This window comes from Danio aesculapii, chromosome 7 (assembly GCF_903798145.1).
Source record: "Danio aesculapii chromosome 7, fDanAes4.1, whole genome shotgun sequence".
Classification (NCBI taxonomy): Eukaryota; Metazoa; Chordata; class Actinopteri; order Cypriniformes; family Danionidae; genus Danio; species Danio aesculapii.
The window spans coordinates 4,901,590-4,915,826 of record NC_079441.1 but is presented as its reverse complement, the minus strand read 5'-3'; the positions used below and the strand labels follow the sequence as shown (position 1 = coordinate 4,915,826).

At 35.2% G+C, this 14,237-nt stretch overlaps 1 protein-coding gene across 1 annotated transcript; it reads right to left on the bottom strand.

Moving 5' to 3' along the window:
- Positions 1-1,797: 1,797 nt before the first annotated feature.
- LOC130232616 (purine nucleoside phosphorylase-like) lies at positions 1,798-12,137 on the bottom strand. Its single transcript, XM_056462593.1, has 5 exons — positions 12,045-12,137; positions 6,315-6,481; positions 3,726-3,825; positions 1,990-2,168; positions 1,798-1,879 (listed from the first exon to the last, which is right to left on the bottom strand). The coding sequence occupies exons 1-5, from the start codon at positions 12,135-12,137 to the stop codon at positions 1,798-1,800; spliced, it is 621 nt and encodes a 206-aa protein (XP_056318568.1).
- Between the last annotated feature and the right edge of the window lie 2,100 nt (positions 12,138-14,237).

The window sequence follows — 14,237 nt, the reverse complement described above, 5'->3', positions numbered from 1 at the left end:
CTGGGACTGTGAAGTGTTAAGGCCAAGGATTGTTCAATTTTAAGCCAATTAAAAATCTTATAGCTATACTAATAAGGCCTTATTGAACTCTTTATGTTTACAGTTAGTAATGGGACTGCTCCTGTTAGTTCCCAGTTTATTAACTAATATTATAATACTGTTCTCTGGAGGCGACGCAGTGGCGCAGTAGGTAGTGCTGTCGCCTCACTTCAAGAAGGTTGCTGGTTCAAGCCTCGGCTGGGTCAGTTGGCGTTTCTATGTGGAGTTTGCATGTTCTCCCTGCGTTCGCGTGAGTTTCCTCTGGGTGCTCCGGTTTCCCCCACAGTCCAAAGACATGCGGTACAGGCGAATTGAGTAGGCTAAATTGTCCGTAGTGTATGTGTGTGAATGAGTGTGAATGGATGTTTCCCAGAGACGGGTTGCAGCTGGAAACATGTGCTGGATAAGTTGGCGGTTCATTCTGCTGTGGCGACCGTGGATTAATAAAGGGACTAAGCCGAAAAGAAAATGAATGAATGAATGTTCTCTGGAATACTTGATTCTGATTGGCCAATCATGACTTTCCAAGTTATTCCAGTTGTTTTTTTTCCTGAAAACTTATACTGAAAAAATATATATATATATATATATTGTGCTTCACAAGTGTTTTCTGTTTATTTCCTGCTGTGAATTGCATTATGGGATGTTGATCTCTGCTCTGTTGACTTCTGATGTTGGAAATTCAACTCTTCAGTTTAACAAAGTGACTTTTATTGACATTTGAGTAGTTTGAAATAATATAATGTATAAAAAATAATATACAGAGAAATAAACAACACGGGCTCATTCTAAAAACGTAGCCCTACAGACGTTTCTGGAGACTGCGAATTACGTAGCCAGAGGTGCGTATGGCTGAATATAATTTTTTTTTTAAACGAATGCTACGGGGCGGTGTGACGCCGTTCCTTTTCGCGCTTACCAGCTGACTGCTTACCTCCGTATGGACGCCAATTTCGGCTGCAACCAGTTTGACTCGTTAGCGAGCCATGTACGTCGGCGGACTTGAGACGCAAAGAGTTGACCACGACGACGGAGTTCGTCAGGTGAAGAACGGTTCCAGAGAGAAGGTAAAACAAAACAATATAAAAAATAAAATAAACAAGTAAATAGCAGGGCGAGAATGTGGTAAAATCTGACAACGTGATAAAAATCAGACGAGGGCTTTTCTTTTTTGAATTGCCTTTGAAACGTGTTGGTTGGGTTTAGGAAAGTGGGTGTGCGGGTCAATCTATAACATTGATTGGGTTTAGGGAGGGTGGGTGTCAGTCGATTGTTCACTCAGTCAGTCAATAATCAGTCGACAGCGGCCTTTGGTGGGTTTACGCGAGAACAGCAGGCGTGAATGGCACATGTGAGAGAAATCTGAGATCTCAAAAAGCATACACAGTGGCCTCATGTGGATTCGCAAAAACAAAAACTGCAGAAAAACGTGCCGTCGGGATGTATTTCGCGGTCTCCAGAAACGTTGGTAGAGATACGTTTTCAGAATGAGCCTGGGTTGGAAATAAACAACATTAACAGGAAATCTATCACTTTAAACTATTGAAAATGTTCAATAAAAGTCCCTTTTTCAAAGGTTAAAAGTTGTTGAAAGAAACATCATGGTCCGATATTGCAATTCAAGTGATTATACTCTAAAAGGTCAACCACGTCATGCCCTTAAAAGACTCTGGTTGGTTGAACAGATAAAATTGGAAAATCTTAACATGTGGACGTCAGTTTAAGAAGCATATCTTTCAAGGACTTTTTAGATGTCGCTCAAGGCCCAGTACAGTATATCTGCTCCTCCTGCGCCACAATGTCGGAGATGTAGTTGGTTACGGGTTTCAAGTCCACAACGCTTATATAAGGCTTATATAACAGGGAACGTGTGGAATCTCAAACATCTGCATTGCGTGAGTGTGTTAATGTAAAGGCAGCGCTGTGAATATAATAACACATATAACATGCCTTTCGTCGTTGTGTCCCGCCAGAGGGTTGTTTCCTCCTGCAAATCCAGGCATGTTGAGGTGGTCTTTGATGATCATGATGTCTCCTACTTTATAATCTTGGTTCAAACCGCCAGCAGCGTTGGTAAGAATCACTGTCTCCACACCCAGCATCTTGAAAATCCGCATCGGCATCGTAATCTGCAGCAGAACAAACAAACAAATGCTCTGAAACTAGGGATGCACGATATATCTGCAGCCATATCAATAGCTATTTACAATGTTATCGGTCTGATATCAAAATTAGGCTGATATCTTTAAGCTGATAGACTATGTAATTGTACAGAACTGCCTGTACAGAACTTGTTTAGTCTTGTCCAGTGCACTATAATCGGCTTTTATATCGGCTAATATATCAGTTATCAGTCTCCAAATCATAAGAGTTATCAGTTATTAATATCAGCCAAAAAATCCAATCCATCCCCATCTGAAACTCACGTCATTACTTTCACACCAAGGATGATAACTATAATAACTAATATACTATAATGATACAGATAGAAGTAAAACATTGTAAATTTAAAGGGATAGTTCACACAAAATGAAAGTAACTATTGACTTGAATAGTAGAGAAAAACACATCAATAACATTTATTAAATATATATTTGTGTACAACAGAAAAAAGAAAGTCATCAAGGTTTGCAACCTTTTAATGCAATGTTTGATAAGTATATGTTAATTTTCTTAAGTGAACTATCCCTTTAAAAGAGTATTAGAGTTCACACCACACCACATACAACTACAACGTGACAGAAAAATAATGTTGGAATCAATTTAACTACGTTTTTTTCCCCATTGATGATGACACAGAGTGGGAGTATTTTTGGTAACGTGTGTTATAGTGGGTGTTAATGCAGTTCTCGACCTTTAGATGCACACCTGTTTTATCTTGTTATTTTAGCATTACATTTTCACACACACACGCTTGTTTTTTACATTGTGGGGGACATTACATAGGTTTCCATTGTTTTTATACTGTGCAAACTGTATTTTCTATTGCCCTAACCCCACCATACCCCTAAACCCAACCCTTTAGCTTTTTCAAAAATGAGGAATTGAACAATGCCCCCATATTTCACCACCTTCTTGAAATACCTGTGTCATACCTATGTCATTATACAGATTGTGTCCTGATATGTCACAAAAACATGTACACACACACACACACACACACACACACACACACACACATACATACGGCACACACACAAGTGTAATGTTTGCATTCCTCAGGGTCAAATAATCAATCACACACACAAGACTAACAGTTAAATCTAATTGGGTTTTCATTCAGACTATTAGATTTATCAGGTGATTTAGAGTAAAGTCGGCTGCACTTGGTTAGCTCCTGTTAAATGGATATTGAAGTCAGAGGTCTTTCAATTTTAGCTTAAAAAAACATAGGTCCATTGAGGACAAAAATATCTGCCAAAAAAGCTGCTTATGAGTATCATATTTTAATATCTTTTACACACTGACTGTCAGCTACTAGTTACACACATACAAACTTCTCAATTTAGGGAAGGAAACCCACGCCAACATGGGGAGAACATGCAAACTTCACACAGAAGAGCCAACTGGACTAGCCGGGACTCAAACCAGCGACCTTTCCTGCTGTGAGGCCACAGTGCTAACCACTGAGTCATCGTGCAGCCAGATTTTAAACTGAAATGCAAATATTAAGAGGTTTTCCATACCTTCTGGATGGGATATCCTTCATAGAGATGAAAGCGCCCCTGCATGCAGACACACGGCCTGCCCTTTAAAGTGCCAAAGACCAGCCGACCCGACCGTGAACTGCAGACGAGGACAAATGCACAAATTCAGGGAAGAAATTAACTGGATCTTTCACCCAAAACTAAAAGTTCTGTTAGCATCTGGTCACCCTTCGTTTGTCACAAACCTGGTTTGTTTCTTTTTGTTAATCTTGAACACAAAAGAAGATATTTTGAAGAATGTTGGAAACCTGTAACCATTGACCACAATAGTATTTGTTTTTGTCCTATTATGGGTGTCAGTGGTTACAGGTTTGTTTGATAAACTTGAGAATGAGGAAAATAGTCCGATTGGGCAAATGTAAACTCAGAAATTCACAATTTCAAGATGTAAATGTAGAATTCAAAAAGTCTGAATAAATAAAAATGATGTAAACAGAGAAATTAGAAAAAAAATGTAAAGTATTAACAAAAATGACAAAATATTAACTTTAAATGATGAGAAAAAAATCTGTATTATGAGATAAAAGTGATTTCCAGGGAAATAGTCCAAAATAAAAGATATAAACTAAGAAAAGAAAATCTGAATCAGGAAATATTAACTCAGTCTGCATTAAAAACATGAATAAAGTTGCAAACAGGAATGCATTTATTTTTTGAGAATTGAGATGTAAATGTATAAAGAAAAAAGAAATGTACAAAATGTCACAATAGTGATACAATAGTCAAAATGAAAATATATAAATGAAGAATTATGAGGAAAGAAAAGTCAGAATCATTAAATATAATCTCAGAAATTCACTATTTCCAGATGTGAATGTACAATTTAAAGAAAAAAAAGTCAGGATTTTTTAATAAAATGCTTAACTAATAGAATTCTACGGGTAAAAAATTTAACATTTTTCAAAATATCTTTTTTATGTATCCATGGTGTGTACTTCAACTTTGGGGCGAACTATTCCTATAAGTAATGGCCTGGGTGTATTATTTATAAAACTTTGCGTAGAAACCATCACTAAAAGTAAACATGATGATTTAAAGTGGCTGGATTGAGTTAAATTTAAGACTTACTGCTGTGCACATTCTCCCATCAAGTTTGTTTTTTATAGATCACAACTTTTGTGTGGGAAGTGGCCTGACGGGAGAATGTGGACAGCTGTATTCTGGTGTGCGTTCACTTTCAGGATGGATTCTAAGCAAAGTTTTATAAATAAGAGCCCAGGTTTTTGAGAGACAAAGCATTCAGTATCAGTCAGATTTATTAGCCCCCCTGTATAATTTTTCCCTAATTTATGTTTTAACGGAAAGAAGATTTTTTCAACACATTTCTAAACATAATTGTTACGTTTCACGTATGTTTGTTTGTTCTGTTTTGCGTGCTCTTCTCTTTCTTTTCTGCTGTGTGTCATGTGCTGGTTCTAGGTGTGCAACCATTGGTCAAAGGAGCTGTCAATCACCATCGACACGCCAATCAGAACCGGTCCGCTCCGTATAAAAGCCGTGCGCTTGCGCTGTTCTTGAGGAGCGCTTGGCTCACAGCCAGTCTCCTCACTTGTCGCCAGCCTGTTCATTTGTGTTGATTTGCTTACGATTTGCTGTGTTCTAGTTTTCTCTCTCATTAAGAGACTGCTTTATTAGATATGCTTGTGCAGCTCAGTTTTTATCTAGTGAGAAGTTGAACGATCTTTGTGAGAATTGGATTATATGAGGTTTTGTTTTGCTAATGACTAACAGTGTGTACTTTACGAGAACTCTAGTAATGTGAGCAGTTTAGGATATTTATTTGTTAGTTAGTTTAAGGAGGCGTTGCCACATGTGTGATTATGTTTTGAGGTTATGAAGTTTAGTTAAGCTACGTGCTGAAGATTACAGTTTTGTTTCTGCATTTTTCTTTGGTTAGTCAGTTTAGTGGGTTGGGGTTTAGTTAGACCGTTTTGTTATATTTATTTCTTTGTTTTGGCAACACTCCTATTTTCTTTAATTCGATTATTTAAAATTACATTTATATTACATTCTCTATTCATTGTCTGACATTCACTGAATATTAAATACTTAATTTGTTTCACTTAACAAGTGGTTTGTTGTGTTCTCATTCATCCAGCATCAGTAGACTCACTGATTGTTCGTTTCATCCTTTTTGATATCTTAACAACTTAACACGTAACAATAATAGTAATAACTCATTTTAATAACTGATTTATTTTATCTTTGCCATGATAATATTTGACTAGATATGTTTCAAGATACTAGTATTCAGCCTAAAGTGACATTTAAAGGCTTAACTAGGTTATTAGGGTAATTAGGCAAGTCATTGTAAAACAATGGCTATTTCTGTAGACTATTCAAAAATATTGTTTAATGGGGCTAATAATTTTGACCTTAAAATTGAAAAAAATAAATAAAACTGCTTTTATTCTAGCCAAAATAAAACAAATAAGACTTTCTCCGAAGAAAAAAAATTATAGGAAATACTGTGAAAAATTCCTTGCTCCGTTAAACATCATTTGAGAAAAATTGGAAATTCACAGGAAGGCGAATAATTTGACTTCAACTGTCTCTGAAAAGCCTCACCTGTACTCTGAGGAAAGTTGGGAATGTCCCGGTAGTTGAAGGACCTGGTCTTTCAGAGCATCAGCCAATCCACCCAGACCCGAACCGCACACGATGCCCACCAGAGGGCGCACTGCAGTCTGGGACAGGAGCCAGTCAGCGGTGGCCTGGCAATCCTCAAACTGTACCTGCAGACAGACAGAAAGGGCTCTTTAAACCTCTTTAATTTACATTCAAATCTCAAAAACAAAGTCAAATGTTTACAAAATGTCAGAAAACTATCTGATCAGCAATTAAAAACTAGCATTTCCTCTTCATTTAACAAACATTAAGCTTCATTCACACACCATTTAGGCATGGGCTGCTAGAAGATTCTGACGGTATGAAAACCTTGGATAAAACCATCACAGGATTGCGATTACTGCTCTATTAGAAGTTATTTCTAAATGTAAAAAAAACAGCAACTTTTTCAACCATTGAACACAATATATTTTATTTTAAGAAACATTTATAATATAATTATATAATTATATTGTTTATAATATAATTATAAAACATTTATAATTAAAATAATTCAAATAAATCACTGACTTCTGCTGTCTTCATTAGTTTAAAAACACTGATTTCTTTACAGCTTAAAAACGCATCTTTGGAGATTTTTCTTTTCAGTGGATATAAAGTAAAGCCACTGCACTGTTCAGGTCTATAGCATGCTTGGTTGTTGGTTTATAAGCGATTTGATTTTGAGATGTTAGTTGAATCATGGGGTGCACAGTAGTCCTTTACTGCTGGAGATGCTGTTGCCCTAAATACTCAATTAAATAGTCACGACAAACACGTAAAAAAAAATAAACATACAATACCTTAGGAACAGTATAACAGATGAATTTAACGGTCTTAAAACACTGACTTTTCCAAATCACGAGAGAGAAAATTTGAACAACTTTTATTAAACATAATTATTAAAAAGGATTGACAATACACAGCCATAATCAGGGCCAGACAGAAGCTGCAGATTGTTTTTGGCAGTACAGTAACTAAAAAATTTAAAGAGTGAATAAAATGATAACTTTTTTTTTTTAAATTAGGTTTACAATCCAAATCTAATTAGATCCACTTGTTTGGTGAAACTATATCTACTAAAAGACAGAAAATATTTTATAAACTGTATTGTTAATAAAATCATATAAATTTTCATAGTAGGCGATAATATTACTGATATTAATATAAAACTGACTAAACATATTTACACACATTTACATGAGTAAATAGACTCAATGAGCTAAAAATCTGCGTATTTCTGCATGAGCCTACTTATAATACATTGCATTTAAAAATAGAAATAAATCATTCGACATAATAAACAGTGTTATTACTCCACCAAATGCTTTCAAATGTGACAAATTCATCATGACTTACAATAAAGAAAATCCACCATAATTAAATGATTTAATAAAATAATTGATTTGTGTTTTGTTCAGTTTTTATTTCCCTTCAGCTTGTGTAAATGGCCAATTTTGCCTATCGAACACAATGCTGAGAAAGAGAGAATAAAATGGGGAGAGAGGGAGAGAAAGAGTGGAAAAATTCTTGAGACCTCTGGTTATGTAAGCGCGCGCACACTTCCCATTCAGGAGGCACGTTCATACTAGACATTCACATTCATCAGTTATGCAAGTTGTGTAAACAAAGGCATCTGCATATATATTAAGTTTCAATACCAAATACTGTAACAGATCTGAATGGCTGTAAAGCTTGCAGATAGCAAATAAAAATGTGTTTGCAGATGTGAAACGTGAGCCACTCTTCAACACTTCACTGCAGTAATCGGAGAATCTGCTACTGAAATAAACCTTCAGTGACTGAGCATCTTTATGATTAGCACAGTGGCCTAAGTTGACTTCGCAAGTAGATTTAGAGTTTAACTGTAGAAAGTACAGTTTTGAGCTGTCAAAATAAATAAATAAATTAAAAAAAAAAAAAATATATATATATATATATATATATATATATATATATATATATATATATATATATATATAAAAAAATGTAAAAACAGACAATGTCCAACAACATAAATGATTGTAAAATATTGTCAGTCTTTTATCCAAAGGTAATTCTTGTAGATATAGTCAATCTGGAACAGCCAACAACTGAATATTGTGTCACACTTTATCTTAAAGTACAATTATCACTATTAATAACCCTTAACTATGGATTTTACTTCAATAAACTCATAATTAGCTGCTTATTAACAGTTATTAAGGTAGTAGTTAGGTATTGGGGTTAAGGATGTGGAATATGTGCTTTATAAGTGATTATAAACAGCCAATTTCTTAATATTTGGTAGGTAACGAGCCACTAGGTAGTGAGCATTTTGAATAAAAATGGTGCTAATTGTGTATTTTACAATAATACTATTATACTTCTTGGATACAACTGAAATAGAAATCAGAACTGAAATGAAATCCAAATTCTAATTTTTGAGATAATAAAAATAAAGGAAAACAGCAGATTTTTGTTTCAATTATTACATAAATCTGAGCGTTAAAACTCAAAATGTCCACCCTTAAAGAGACAGTTAATCTAAAAAAAAGACAATTTCCTCATCATTTACTCACACTCAAGTGGTTCTAACTTTTAATCATTTATTTCCTCTATTAAACACCCAACAAGAAGTTTTTTGAAGAATGTTGGGGAAAAGCAGCCATTGACATTGACAATAATAGGAAACAAATATGGAAGTCAATGGCTGTTTCTTATCCAACATTCTCCAGGATATCTTCCTGTGTGTTCAACAGAAGAAAAACCTCAAACACATTTGAAACAAGTGCAGGAAAGTAGATGACATATTTATTTCAGGGTGGACTGTCCCTTTAAATCACGACACAAAAAAACGGAGCACCAGTTTCCGCCCACTGGCAGCTGTTCTAGACTCACACCCGCGCATCACCACGTGCTCCTCACCGAGAAAACCCGATTAAATTAACTCCACAACGATAATGAATTACATTATTAATAAAGATCAACTTTTAAAAACTTTTAACAAAGGCATTGCTTTAGCTACAATGAAGCGGGAATCAAATTAAATTCACAATCTAACAACACATTAAAAACTCGAAAGAAACCAAAATACAAGTGGAAAAATGAATGATAATAATACTGTACCCAGTGTTGCTCTCAGGAAACATCTTTCAAATCGCTGGTTTGGTCCTTCAACAATGCAGAACGGAAACTTCAGTGTTTTTAAGCGCCAGATGTGTATAAAGTATCCAACGAAGCACCGGGGAAACGAATAACGGAAATGCCTATTTAAAAGAAACCGTCGTCGATATAACGGTTGAACACTCGTTGAAAGTGATTTAAAATTCCTGAAGCGTCGCTCACGTAGCCGGTATTCTTATAGAGCCTCCGTTTCCACCACTCCTCCCGCGCTATGACGCAAATGAACACACACACACACACCCCTCTGACGCAAGCGCCCGTGGCCAGGGTGAGTTTTGGGCTTGAGTAACAGCTATCACAGTCTAAAATGGCCTCATAAAACTGGTTTCAGCTATTAGAAATGTAGGGATACAAGGCATGTGACTGAACGTCATCCAACTATATAAACACCAGCATGTGGGTTAATGTGTTTTGGGCTCAGATTCACAATGATTCGGATATAGAAATAGCCGACAATGAATGAACTTGGTCTGACTTTAGCCAGCACAAACAAACAGCATTTATAATCATGGCTTAAAATGTAGGCTACTACCACTGTAAAAAGCGATTAGACCATTTTGAGGGACGTAAACAAAAACAATGGTGCCACAGTGTTTCCTGTTTCACATCTTTAATATCCAAAGCTTCAGAGAACCCAAAAAGAGCTATATGATGATAAATAATGTTATGATAGCTGTTTTAACGTTAAAGTCATGATTGAATTGCCTCTTGTTACGGTTAAATAGTTTGTAACAACCAGGAATGTTCATGGGCCAATGCCAGCACCACATTGAAATGGTCTTACTTTAAAATGAGAGTAAACAGCTTTAATTCATGTAAATCGCACTCAAGCAAACACTTCTTTTGGTTATTTTCCTGTTATTATTATTTGTTTTTCCTTCTATGCGACATTTACAGGTACGAAATATAATTGTCTATTCCCTGTTATTGTACAAATTTGACAATAAAAAAAAATGAGAGTAAACTCGTCGCCTTATAATATTAAGTAAATAAACTGCATAATTCTAAAAAATTAGTTAAGTCAATGGGTTTACTGACGTGGGAAGTAAAATCAACTTGTTGCTTTTAAGGCAACGGGTTTAATCACTTTTAAAAAGGTCAAATAACCTAAGTAATCGCTTTTTTTACAGTATACATTTTTAAAATTAACAGACCTAATAAATACACCTGAAAATATCTGTTAATTAACAGTTTCACAAGTGTTTTCTGTTTATTTACGAATTGTGAATTGCCATTATGGGAGTTTGTGATCTCTGCTCTGTTGACTTCTGATGTTCCAAAATCAACTCTACAGTTTAACAAGGACTTTTATTGACATTTGAGTAGTTTAAAATAATATAATGTATAAGGAACAATATCTAGAGAAATGAGTCTGTAAAATAACAGTAAATGACTGGCAGTTTATTACAAGGTTATTGTAGTGTAATATACAACCCCAACCCAGGACAATATAGCACTTTACACTATTAAAAATGTTCATAAAAGTCAAGTTTTCGAACTTTTCAATGTTAAAAGTTGTTGGAAGAAAGATCAAGATCACACAACGCAATTCAGAAGCAGAAAATAAATGGAGAAAACTAAAACATGAATCACAAAATATGGAAAACTGCTTATTTACAGTGTAGTGTGTTTTTATTGATGATTACACATATGAATAAATACTGTAATAAATGTATTATTAATTGTTTGTTCAAGTTACACTGTAAAAAATGGCCGTGATTTCAACGGTAAAACTGTAAAAATGCCTTCAGTAAAAATCTGTAACCTGGTTAACAATTTGTTTTCTTAAATATACAGCAAATAACCGTAATTGACATTTCCAGAATCCCTGCATGGCACATCACTTTTTATGCTTTTTGTGATGCGATTATGGATCTTTTTAGTCGTTTCCCCATCAGTTCTGTACATTAGAGGTTTATGTTACATCTAATATGATAAACAATGTTTATCTGATGACTTTAATTTTATGTGTGTCACCATACGGGTGTTTAGTATCTGTGTGAATGACACTGAGCACCTTCTATACACTGATACACTCTTCTGCTTGTAGGAAAAGTTTTTGTGATGAACATTGGTTTATTATGTAACTACTCATCACCACCTGCATGTGGCGTGTGTTAACGTGTCTATCTGTGTAACAAATATGTGTTGAATGTTGGTAATTCAAATACAGACATATTACATCTAAATTAATGAAATACGGTAGTTTACTGTAAGAATTCGGAATTACTTTTGCGGTTTGTACCGATTTTTAACGGTGAAATACTGGCAACCACAGCTGCTGTGGTGACCCCTAATAAATTAGGGACTAATAATGCAATCTTAAGCATTAAACCAAAAGCTGAGTTTGGGTTAAAGAAATACAATTTAAAAATGTTGCAATGTTGGGTTTGTCCAGATTTGATGCAACACTGTTTAAAAACATGCTGCTTGACTTGCTATTAACAAAAAACTGAACTTCAAAAACAGCTAATTATAATAGTTTGAATGTTTGGGTGTGTATTTAAGTGCACACATTTGACTCACTTTACCCCCTCCCTGTTCCTGAGTCAAGACCACAGAATTCAGTCCTTCAACATGCTCTTCATTTTTCCTAAATATCATGTTTGTCACAGACATCGTTGGAGCACCCTTTTGATAATAATAATTTTATTTTAGTAAAGTGCCGTAACCATGTTTCCTCAGTGTATTGACTGCCATTGTATTACCACAATTTCACCACAAATACCATACATTGTTAATTTCCCTGAAGAATCTACAGTAACTTAACTGGCAGCAGTTCGCCAATAACTTACTGTAAATCAATTACAGCAAAAATACAGTATTTACAGCACTGTTTATCTTGTTGTACATGTATTTACAGAATTATATATATATTTTCACTGTAAAACATACAGTAATGTTCACAGAGCAACTTTAAATACAGTAACATACCGCATAAACTGTCCTACAGTAAAGTGCAGTTCATATTACAGTTAAATACCGTGTCATTTACAAAAAGCGTTAACAGTGTAAATAAACATGGTAGTATATACTCTAAAAAGGCTCGATTCTGGCACCTCTCCTGTTCAACCTTTATATGCTCCCTCTGAGCCAAATAATGAGAAAGAACCAAATCTTCTACCACCGCTATGCTGATGACAAAGAGAAGACTGAAGTGATTGCGTTTGGGAACAGAGATGCGGTTCTCAAGTGATGAATGCGTACCTTGGCTCTAAGAGTCAAACAACAAAACATAAGGTCCAGAATCTTGGTGTGACTCTGGAGTCAGATCTGAGTTTTAATAGGTTCATGTCAAAGCAGTCAGTAATCAGCATACTATCAGCTCAAAAACATTGCAAGAATTAGATGTTTTTGTTTCCATTGAAGACTTAGAGAAACTTGTTCATGCCTTTATCAGCAGCAGGGTGGATTACTGTAATGGCCTCCTCCACTTGGCCTCCCCAAAAAACAGTCAGACAGTTGCAGCTCATCCAAGAACGCTGCGGCCAGAATTCTGACCAGAACCAGGAAATCAGAGCACATCACACCTGTCCTCAGGTCTTTACACTGGCTCCCAGTTACATTCAGAATAGATTTTAAAGTATTATTTACTGCTCTATAAATCACTAAATGGCCTAGGAGCTCAATACATTACAGATCTGCTCACTGAATACAAACCTAACAGATCACTCGGATCTTTAGGATCAAATAAACTAGAAACTCCAAGAGTTCAGTCAAAGCAGGGTGAATCGGCTTTTCAGCTACTAACAGCGCCCCTGCTGCTGGAATCAGCTTCCAGAAATGATCAGATGTGCTCCAACATTAGACACATTCACATCAAGACTGAAAACCCATCTGTTTAGCTGTGCCTTTACTGAATGAGCACTGTGCTACATCCGAACAGATCGCATTATGTGTCTTTCTTTTCTTTTTCATTCTTTTATAACACATTTTATCTGTTTTATGCTTATTTATTTAATTTTTTTTACCATTTTTATTATTTGTTTTTATTTCTCTTCACTTGTTTCTTTTATTCCTGTTTGTGTAAAGCACTTTGAATTGCCACTGTGTATGAATGTGCTATATAAATAAACTTGCCTTGCCTTGCCTAAAAAGCCCTGGGTTGTTTTAACTCAAGGTTGAGTCAAATGACCCAACCATTGGGTTAAAAAGTGTCATTTTAATTTAAATGAAATAGATTTACTTTGGTTTGTGTATATTTGACAGTGTTGGGTGTAGTTAGTTGCACCCAAGTAAATAACAACTAAAAGCAAAGTAAACTGTTACTTATGTTGTTAAATGCTGTACATGAATGCAACAGTTCTGTACACTCTAAAAAACGTTGGGTTATTTATTTAACCCAATGGTTGAGTAAAAAATATTTGGTGCTTTGTTAGGTTATTTTAAAACTTTTATTGGGTTATTTATTTAATAACTCAACCAGTTGGGTTACAATTTTTGAATCCTGCATAACAGCTCTGTTTTAATCCCAATTTGTAGCATTTCACCTTTGATATGAGGATCTTATTTTGAGTTTAATTATTGTTCTTTTTCTGTTTGATATAAAGACAGCCTTGGAGATTCCACTTTGGAGATGTCGCTTTAACAACTCAGCCAGCTATCATTTCTTCACTGCCATACAGATTGTGCAGCAAGAAGGTTCGGGCCCTCATACCAGGAGGCAAAACAAGAATTTGTTGATTTGTGAATTCTAGGTGCATTATTTATGACAATAAA

Excerpts from the sequence above, each read along its gene's own strand:
- LOC130232616 (XM_056462593.1), bottom strand. The coding sequence starts at position 12,137 with ATGTCTGTGACAAACATGATATTTAGGAAAAATGAAGAGCATGTTGAA. Across the intron at positions 6,482-12,044 it reads AGGAACAGGGAGGGGGTAAA|GTACAGTTTGAGGATTGCCA; the intron begins GTGAGTCAAATG and ends GTCTGTCTGCAG. Across the intron at positions 2,169-3,725 it reads AAGGATATCCCATCCAGAAG|ATTACGATGCCGATGCGGAT; the intron begins GTATGGAAAACC and ends GTTCTGCTGCAG.